The 10139-nt window shown below is 51.5% G+C and overlaps 1 protein-coding gene across 1 annotated transcript; it reads left to right on the top strand.

Moving 5' to 3' along the window:
* Positions 1 to 9598, top strand: LOC100388006 (alpha-1-antitrypsin-related protein-like). The gene is made up of 5 exons (XM_035261371.3): positions 1 to 149; positions 3787 to 4445; positions 5955 to 6225; positions 8026 to 8173; positions 9310 to 9598. The coding sequence occupies exons 1-5, from the start codon at positions 97 to 99 to the stop codon at positions 9499 to 9501; spliced, it is 1323 nt and encodes a 440-aa protein (XP_035117262.1). The 5' UTR covers positions 1 to 96; the 3' UTR covers positions 9502 to 9598.
* The last annotated feature ends 541 nt before the right edge of the window (positions 9599 to 10139 follow it).

The following is a 10139-nucleotide window of genomic DNA, read 5'->3' as shown; positions in this document are numbered from 1 at the left end:
GAGGCACACAGAGTTTTAGCTCCAATTGGCCAGAGCCAGGATCTGAACCCAGGCATCTGAATCTTGGTGATCCTGCGGGACAGAGTGAGTTGGGAGATGGAATTGCAACTCTCACAAAGTGCCCAGCACAGGGTGGGTCCCTACAGAGGGTAAGTGCCGCTGCCCTTGAGCTCTTGGTTACAACTCCTGGCCTGAAAGGGTGAGGTGAATTCATTAAGTCCTCTGCTGGCCTGACAACTTTTACAGTCCCCTCCTGCCCTTGCCAGGCTGGGACTCCCCTGTGGTCTCCTGATCTTCACCTGTGTCTCCACCTGCAGAGGCAGGAAGGACTCAGCCTTGGGGATGCCCCTTGGTCTCCAACAGGCCCCTCTGTCTCAGGCTATTTTTCTTTTTATCTTTTCCTTTTTTTTGAGAGGGAGTGTCTCTCTGTTGCCCAGGCTGGAGTGCAATGGCGCAATCTCGGCTCACGGTAACCTCTAACTCCAGGGCCCAAGTAATTCTCCTGCTTCAGCCTCCCAAGTAGCTGGGACTACAGGCATGTGCCACCCTGCCCAGCTAATTTTTTTTTTTTTTTTTTTTGTATTTAATAGAGACCGGGTTTCACCATGTTGGTCAGGCTGGTCTTGAAATCCTGGCCTCAGGTGTTCCACCACGTTGGCCTCCTAAAGTGCTGGGATTACAGGTGTGAGCCACCGCGCCCAGCCAGGCTCTTTTGCTCTTGCCTGCTCCTGGGGACCTCCAGCCTGAGCCAGAGTCCAAGACCCTGGTGGACCCCATGGCCACTCCCTAAGGGTCTCGGAGGAGGAGGGGTGCCCTTTTAGCTCTGGCCCCTCAGAGCTTGTTACCCAGATTCCAGAGGACACCATGTCCTCTCCCCACTGCTGTCCGGGCCCCACCTCCTGCCCCCAGGGGCCTCTTACCTCGATCTCTTGGTTAGGACTCCTGGCCTGTCTTGGTTAGGACTCCTGGCCTGTCTTGGTTAGGACCCCTGGCCTGTCTTGGTTAGGACCCCTGGCCTGTCTTGGTTAGGACTCCTGGCCTGTCTTGGTTAGGACCCCTGGCCTGTCTTGGTTAGGACCCCGACCTGTCTTGGTTAGGACTCCTGGCCTGTCTTGGTTAGGACTCCTGGCCTGTCTTGGTTAGGACTCATGGCCTGAAAGGGAGAGGTGAATTCGTTAACTCCTCTGCTGGCCTGACAACCTATTCATTCCCCTCCTCCCTCTCCTATCTGGTTCATGGCCCGCTCCTCTACATGCTGGGCTCTCACTGGTCCTGCAGGCTTTGTGGTTGTGAAACCCACCCCCCTCCTCCCTACGAACGCTGCATCTGAGTTCCCTTCCCATTGTTGGGCTTCACATTTACATTTATTTTACTTAGTTCTCCCAATATTCCCATTTCAAGATGAGGATAGAGAGGCGAAAATATTTTTCTGAGCTTACATCATTGGTGAATGATGGAGCCTGGATGAGAAACGAGGTGTATTGTCATCACTTTCTCTCCCATACACTCATGTTATTCTGGAGAGATCGAGTTCTCAGGTCCCTATTGCTGTTGGGCCCAGAGCTCAACCAGCAATGCCTTAGTCTCTCTTGAGCTGACAGCAGGTGCCTCAGCCCACGTGTGTGGCAGGGACCCCAGACTCATAGTAGGGCATGTCCAGGACGGGCTCCGGGGGCTGGGACTCCAGCGACTCCGCAGTAGGCACAGCCCCTGACTCTCCCTAGGGGCTGTCATTAAGCCCTGGGTCAGGGAGGAACTTTATGGGTGATGGAGCTCCATCTCAACACGACAGCCCTGGTGGCCTGGTGGCTCCTGGTTCTGCTTGACCAGCTGTGTGGCCTTGAGCAAGTTACTCAACCACTCTGAGTTTACCTTTCCCATCATATAAAAACGGAGATCACAAGACATAACTTTAGACGAAAGCTGACGTCCACAATTGCTTCTAGAAACAGGCTGTGGTGTGCAGCCAGTCTCCTTACGAAGACCTGGGATCCAATCTCCTGAGACCGGGGACAGCAGGCACAAGGCAATCCTGGGGACACTAAACAGGGCCCCTATCCCAAAGGAATGGACATCCCACATGGCCTGGGCCCAGGCAGATGCAGCTGGGCCTCACTTGACTTAAGCCCACTCTGAAAGGAGAGAAGCTTCTGTCCAATCAGGGAAGAGGAGGCCTTCAAAACAGCCAGGGTGATCTGAGCCCCCACCCCAGGGGGCTCCTCAGGGGACATTAGCAGGGGATGGTTCATCATCATCCCCGTGAGTTGAGGGTCACTACATGGCTGTGGTTTTATTGAGAATGCTGTCAGACATCCTCGGATGCACGGCAGAGTCCCCCCAGCACAGCACAGCCCAATCCAATATCCTTGTCCTCCAGGCCTGGCCAAGGGCAGCATCCAGGGTCACAGCCTTGGAGGAGGCTGGGCTACAGCTCTACACAAAGCACTTGGCCAGCAGCTGGTGGCCTGTTGGCTTCGGTTCTACTTGAGCAGCTTCTGGCCTTGGGCAAGTTACTGAACCATTCTGAGTTCACCTTTTCCATCCTATAAAATACCTTTAGACCAAAGGCAATGTCTGCGATTGCCTCTGGGGGAACAGGGCTGTTGTGCTTCTATCAGCAGCAGCATTTCCCAGGCCAGAATGTCACAGGGCTCAGACAATACTCAGTACAGGCTCCAGGGTCCTGTACAGTGAAGGCTGCCACAGCTGGGAGGAGAGGGAAATGCAGAAGTGTGTGGAATCTGGGGAGAGCCTAGGCAGAAATCAGGCGGGCTGCGTTTACACAGCGCCTCTGAGCTCTGGCTGTGTGTTACGGCACAGTATCCTGTCCCTCTAGGGACAGAGATTCTCTGTCCATTAAATAAGGGAAGTCAGTGGAGATCTCCAAGGACCGTTGTGATCTGTGGATGTGATGCTGATCCTGACTTAACCACTTCCTTAGTAACCCTGGGCAAGTGCCTCAGGCATCCTGGGCCCCAGTTTCCTCTTTTCTAACATAGGGGCCGGGTGCGGTGGGATCATGCCTGTAATCCCAGTATTTTGGGAGGCCAAGTAGGGAGGATCACTTGAGGTCAGAAGTTCGAGACCAGCCTGGGCAACATGGCGAAACCCCATCTCTACTAAAATACAAAAAAATTAGCCTGGCATGGTGGTGCACATCTATAACCCCAGCTACTCAGGAGACTGAGGCAGGAGAAACACTTGAACCTGGGAGGCAGAGGTTGCAGTGAGCCAAGGTCATGCCACTGCACTCCAACCTGGGTGATAGAGCCAGACTCTGTTTCCGAAAAATAAACTAATATAAAATAAAATAATAAGATAAAATAAAATGGGGCTGTGGCATGTGTACCTCAAGGTCATTACAGAGGTAAGTGGAGCTGTAGAGAGCAAGGGCTAAAGACCCAGCCTGCCAGGGTGAGAGATGCTGGCTTTTCCTGCTTGCTGACCTTGGACATGAGCCTACCCTCTCTGGGCTTTGGTTTCCTCCTCTGTAAAAGGAAAATAGCAGCGTTACCACCGCACAGGATTGTTACAAGAAAGCAATGGGTTAACACGAGCATATGCTTAGAACAGTTCTTGGCATATGCTAAGTACCTCATACATGCTTGCTGTCTTTCTGATTCTTTCGAAGATGATGGTGTAGGAAAGTGCTTGCAATGGGCTGGGCACATGGTGGATGCTTAATAATGCATGGTTGGATTCACGTGGTGTCAATCCCTGGTGACTGGGAGTCATCATGTGCCCTGACTTGGGACCTGCCCCCCTCCCCCTGTCTCTGTCTTGCAGAACAATGACATTCTCTGTCTCATGGGGCATCCTCCTGCTGGCAGGGCTGTGCTGCCTAGTCCCCGGCTCCCTGGCTGAGGATCCCCAGAAAGATTATGCCCCAGAGATGCATGTATCCCAACATGATCAAGGAGCCTGGGAGGACCCTGCTTGCCAGAAGATCTCCCATAACATCACCGACTTCACCTTCGATTTGTACAAAGAGCTGGCTGATCTATCAAAAACCAGCAATATCCTAGTTGCCCCAACGAGCGTGGCTATGGACTTTGCAATGCTCTCCCTGGGGACCAAGGCCGACACGCGCACAGAGATCCTGGAAGGCCTGAATTTCAACCTCACGGAGACGCCTGAGCCCAAGATCCATGAATGCTTCCAGCAATTTCTCCAAGCCTTCAGCAGCCCGAACAGCCAGCTCCAGCTGACCACCGGCAGTAGCTTGTTCATCAACAAGAGTGTGAAGCTGGCGGACACGTTTCTGGAGGATATCAAGAAGCTGTACCACTCAGAACCCTCCTCCATCAACTTCAGGGACACCGAGGAGGCCAAGGAGCAGATGAATAATTATGTGGAGAAGAGAATTGCAAGAAAAATAGTGGATTTGTTCAAACAGCTGAAAAAAGAGACAAGTCTTGCACTGGTGGATTACCTTTCCTTTCACGGTAAGGTACCTGCCCAAGCCCATTCCACTGAAATAACCCAAGCATATTCTCAAACTACTAGTTCTTAAGCATTCCTACACAGTGAGACATGGCAGGGCATCTCGCATGGATTCTGCAGTTTTCCAAACACAAACAGTAAAATACTTTCCACGGTCAAATAAGATAAAAGAATGATGAGTTCAAGACAGCCAATCATCTTCCCTACACACCTTGTCAGAGTGCTATTAATTACTGCATTATTAATTACTGCAATAATGCATACTCGCTATTAATAATGAGTATTATTGTCCTAACACTCACTGGAAATCCCTAACAGGGAGGAGGCAGAGTATGAAATGCTTCCCACACACTAAAGCCAGAAAAATATTTTGTGGCACATGCATAAAGGGATACTTTCATGGAGCATACTTTAGACGACTCCAGTGTCCCAGAAGCAGTGTGAGCTTTGCGGTTTGAAATATTGGGGTTCAAATCCTGCATTTTACTTCTTTAAGGTGCTAATTTCCCAGGTTAGCATGGACAAAATAGCACCCTTGCTGTAGGCTTTTTAAGAATTAAACAAGTAACAAAGATCATGGGGACGTGGGGACGGTGTGTGGCATACAGCAGGTGAGGGACTCTTCTGTACCTCAGGCTGCCTTCCTGCCCCGGAAGGGTTACAATGTTACACAGGGCTGGGGAGGGTAGACCCCACATCCCTGGGTCTCAGCTACTGCAGCAGACAGCTGGCATTCCAAGCCAGCTCCCACTGTCCCAGGAAAACAACCTGGGGGAGGGAGGTGGGAGGCAAGCCCAGGCCTGCTTCCTCCACTCTGAGGCTCCCTTGCTCTTGAGGCAGAGGAGGGCAGTGGGGAGCAGCCAGGCTGCAGTCAGCACAACTGAGGTCCCAGCTCTGCTGTGGCCTTAGGGCAGGCCCCGTCCCTCTTCAGCTTCACTCTCCTCCTTCTGTCCAACGAGAAAGCTGAGCTCAGGGGTCCTTGAGGCACCTGCCCACTCTGCATGCCTCAATGGTGAAACTCTCTTGGTATGGCAGAGGGGAGGCTGCCTAGGCATCTGCATTTCCCCTGCTGGTCCAGGGAAAGGCCTCAGGAGTAGTAAGCAGAATGCTGTCGTCCATTGTACCTCGAGGGAACCAGCCCTCTGCAGGAGGCAGGAAGCCTCCAGTCAAAGGCGACGAGGCATCGGAGTTCCGACTTTGCTCATTAGCTTTCCTTAACCATCCCGGAGCCACTATCAAATAAACAAAGCCAAATATAAAAGCTTTTTCTGTGGTGCCAGGATTCTGCCAATTAGTTCGAGTCTGTAGAAACTCTGGATTCTTCTTTATCTTCAGATGATTCTCACAAAAGCTCCCCAGCAGTTAATAGTTTCATTAGAATCCCATTTTACAGAGGATACAGCTGAAGCAGAGGGAAATGTCTCACCAAAGGGACTCAGGGCTCCTTTCATTCACACAGTTCCACCCTTTTATCCTCCACCTGGCTGATGCCCACCTTCCTTTCTTTCCAGGCAAATGGAAAGATAAATTCATGGCTGAGCGCGTTATGTTAGAAGGCTTCCATGTGGATGATAAGACCATCGTCAGAGTGCCTATGATAAACCGCCTGGGGAGATTTGATGTCCACCGAGACAAGGAGTTATCCAGCTGGGTGTTGGCACAGCACTATGTGGGTAATGCCACTGCCTTCTTCATCCTGCCCGACCCAAAGAAGATGCGGCACTTGGAAGATAAACTGACCTACAGCCACTTTGAACATATCCAGAGAGCCATTGACTTAAGGTGATTTCTAGTTCAGGGTCTGAGTCAGGAGCTGCCCAGACCTTTAAGCCATGTCAGGAGTGAGGCCCATCAGGACTGGCCAGAGGGCTGGAAAGGGTGGACCCCACATCCCTGGGTCACAGCTACTGCAGCAGACAGATGCCATCACTGAGTTCAGGTAGCACCAGCCATGCTTCATGAAAGTACCCAGGGGTGAAGAGTAAAGGGCTAGTCCCTGGTGACTTCCCACTCTAGCGTGGACACTGTCCCTTCCTAACATCCAGTGCCCAGGGCAGGGACAGCAGCACCATCACACATTCTGACAGAACCAAGAAGGAACAGATGGGCTTCCTGGCAAAGGCAACAGTGGAGTGTGGAGTTCAAGGGTAGAATGTCCCTGGGGGAATGGGGGAAGAGCCTGTGTGACATGGCCCAGAAAAGCAAGGGTTAGAATTGGAACAGCCAGGGCACGTTAACAGAATGCTTGAGTTCCTCAGTCACTTTATCGCTGCTGTTAGATTGGGTGCCCCATAGTAAATGATACTTAAACATGAGCCACACATTAGTGTATGTGTGTGGTGTGTGTGTTCATAATGATGCCCATGCCCTGCTGATCTAGTTTATTTTGTACACTGTAAAACCAAGATGAAAATACAAAAGGTGGCTGGGTGTGGTGGTTCACACCTGTAATCTCAGCACTTTGGGAGGCTGAGGTAGGCAGATTACCTGAGGTCAGGAGTTCGAGACCAGCCTGGCCAATACGGAGAAACCCTGTCTCTACTGAAAATACAAAAATTAGCTGGATGTGGTGGTGCACCTGTAATCCCAGCTACCCAGGAGGCTGAGGCAGGAGAATAGCTGGAACCTGGGAGGCACAGGCTACAGTGTGCCAAGATTGCCCCACTGCACTCCAGCCTGGGTGGCAGAGCAAGATTCTGTCTCAAAAAGAAGGAAGGAAGGAAGGAAGGAAGGAAGGAAGGAAGGAAGGAAGGAAGGAAGGAAGGAAGGAAGGAAGGAAGGAAGGAAGGAAGGAAGGAAGGGAGAAAGGAAAAAAAGAAAGAAAAAAGATGTTGGGGTTCATAATAGCAATTGAGGTAGGAATTCCTCTGTCCCATGCCAGCACCTTTTGAGGTCCCTGCTCCAGGGTTTGAGAAAAAAAACCAGGTGGTGGAGAGGGTAACTGATCAGAGAGCCCAGAGCCAGGCTGTCTGCTCATGCCAGATCCCATTTGGGTGGCCTTGTCTCCCCATGGAAAACCAGAGGGAAGCATTCAGCATGGGGTGGTCACTGCTCTCATCCCCTGAACGGGTGCCACCAGCCCCATGTTCTCCTGAGTGTAGGGCTCTGGGGATGTTCCAGGCTGGGGGCCCAGTGACCAAACACTATAGGGCAGGATGAGACAGGCTTCCAGGACACCTAGAATCTGCCTGGAGGGCTTCTTAAAGGAGGTGGCATTTCAAGCTGCCTTAACAAGATGATTAGTTTGATACTAACATTTTTTGGGTATAGAGGAGCTCAAAGGAGAACAAACCAAGGTTAACTTCTAATTGTTTTATTTTTTTTAACTTTTATTTTAGGTTCAGGGGTCCATGTGCAGGTTTATTAACATAAGGGTTTGTGGTATAGATTATTTCATCACCCAGGTACTAATCACAGCACCCAATAGTTATTTTCTCTGATCCTTTCCCTCTGACTTCTGATCTTGATGTGGGTGAGGACATGGTGCTAAGTGGGAGAAATGCTAAGTGGGAGAAACAATCAGAATGAATACACCATGTGGTGGTGGCTGCACCATGCCTTCATTGTCTTTCCTCACACCAGGACCATCAGTCTACATTTTCCCAGACTGCTCATTTCTGGAACCTACGAACTTAAGCCAGTCCTCAGGAATCTGGGCATCACCAAGATCTTCAGCAATGAAGCTGACCTCTCTGGAGTCAGTCAGGAGGCACCCCTGAAGCTCTCTAAGGTGAGGTCACCTGGAAGACCGTATTGTCCCCTGGTGTCGGCTGGCAGATTGCATGGGGGTGGCAGCTCTGTCCTGAGGCTGAGGAAGGGGCCAAGAGACACAAGTGAAGACCCAGGCTGAGCTCTTGAGGATTCCTGAGAGCCACTGAGCCAGGAATGGTCCGACGGCAGAGCTGGGGAGGTGCCTCCTGTGCAGCTGGTACCTTTGGGGACTCCTGCTATTGTGGCACTGACCCTTTGCCCAGGACCTTCTCGTTTGGGGCCTTAATTTATCCATATTGATGCAGAAAAGCTTAGGTTCAATCATTTCAAAAGACTTCCTGGCCCCTTTCATCTGAGATTTTGAGTTTTGGGTGTATTGCCAAGTTCCAATCAATGAGTGATGTCAGCTAAAGATGACATTAATTTAGGAAAATTAAAGGTATCCAAAGAACAACCATAATTTAGTGAATGACTGCATTATCTTGGGGTCTGGGCACTCTGAAGGTCACTGTCAAAGTCCGTGTCCTCAAGGAGCTTAAAGCCATGTACTGGAAAGGAGAGCCTTTCCAGCTGCCGTAACAAGATGGTTAGCTTGGTACTAACATTCTTTGGGTATAAAGGAGCTCAAAGGAGAACAAACCAAGGTTAACTTCTGATTGTTTTAATTTTTTTTAGCTTTTCTTTTAGGCTCAGGGGTCCACGTGCAGGTTTGTTACATAGTTAAACCATGGGGGTTTGTGGTATAGATTATTTCATCACCCAGGTACTAAGCATAATACCTAATAGTTATTTTCTTTGATTAGATTGGGGGTCACAGCTCTGTCCTGAGTCTGAGGAAGGGGCCAAGAAACACAAATGAAGTGCAGCGGGGATGCTCGTTCACCTTCTGAGTCATGGGTGCATCCTGAGCAGGGGGAGAGATACTTAGAGGGAAGGTAGATGGAGGGGATCCAGCCCCATCAGCCAAAGCCTTGGGGGGAGCAGGGCCTGTGTGACAGGGAGAGGGAAGACCTGCAGTCAGGGCCATCTGGGTGGAGAAAGGCCCGAGTGAGTGCCTCACCTCCTAGGATGAGACTGTCCACACAGGCCTTGCTCCAGGCCTGGGCTGGGGCACAGCTCGGCCCCAGCACGCGTCTCTGCTTCTCTCCCTTCCAGGCCGTGCATGTGGCTGAGCTGAGGGTTGATGAGAAAGAGACCAAAGCCACTGGAGCCCCCTATCTGGAAGAGAAGATCTGGTCTAAGTATCAGACGGTCATGTTCAACCGGCCCTTCCTGGTCATCATCAAGGATGACAACACCAACTTTCCGCTCTTCATGGGAAAAGTGGTGAATCCCACCCAAAAATAACTGCCTCGCCCTCCTCAGCCCCTCCCGTCCATCCCTTGCTTCCTCCCTGGATGGCATTAAAGAAAGCTGAGCTGACCCCCACCTGCGTGTGACTGCAGCTCCCTCCCCGTCATCTCTGAGTCTCCCTTGGTGCACTGAGGCCATGTGTGGGCTCCAGGTCAGTGCCCTCTCCAGGCCTCCTGAACTGTGTTCATGGAGCACATGGTTGAGCAGGCACATGCCAGGCCAGGATGGAGGGAGCTGAATCCTCAGATTATGGACCTGGACCCAGGAGCTTATGGAAGAAGAAGGGGTTACCAGAAGAGGCTGCCAAGTGTGGGTCAGCCAGGGAGAGCCAGGCCCCAGCCAGAGTGCTAGGAGAATGCTGTGGCACTGTGCAACCCAGAAAAGCCACTTTCCTGAGCCTCCTGTTCTCACTGGCAGCATGAGGAAAGAATGCCCCCACCCTGTGAGTGCAAAGCAGGCTGTGAGAGGCAGCTGGAGCCACTGCCACACCTTCTCCCTCTGCCAGGCCCTGACCCGGAGGTCAGGAAAGTCAGATGTGCAGCCTTTGGTGGCATTTATGTGTCCCAGAGTGAGAAGGGCTACACCATGTGTCTGTGTTTGTGTGTGTCTGTGTGTATGTGTGTGACCGTGTG

The sequence above is a fragment of the Callithrix jacchus genome, chromosome 8, assembly GCF_049354715.1.
Source record: "Callithrix jacchus isolate 240 chromosome 8, calJac240_pri, whole genome shotgun sequence".
NCBI lineage: Eukaryota > Metazoa > Chordata > Mammalia > Primates > Cebidae > Callithrix > Callithrix jacchus.
The sequence above is the reverse complement of the archived record's forward strand: the minus strand, read 5'-3'. Positions and strand labels throughout refer to the sequence as shown.

What these genes read in the sequence shown, in the direction of transcription:
- LOC100388006 (XM_035261371.3), top strand. Translation starts at nt 97, where the DNA reads ATGGAATTGCAACTCTCACAAAGTGCCCAGCACAGGGTGGGTCCCTAC. An exon ending in GGATTACCTTTCCTTTCACG is followed by an intron (nt 4,446 to 5,954) that starts GTAAGGTACCTG and finishes CTTTCTTTCCAG; the next exon opens with GCAAATGGAAAGATAAATTC. An exon ending in CAGAGAGCCATTGACTTAAG is followed by an intron (nt 6,226 to 8,025) that starts GTGATTTCTAGT and finishes TCCTCACACCAG; the next exon opens with GACCATCAGTCTACATTTTC.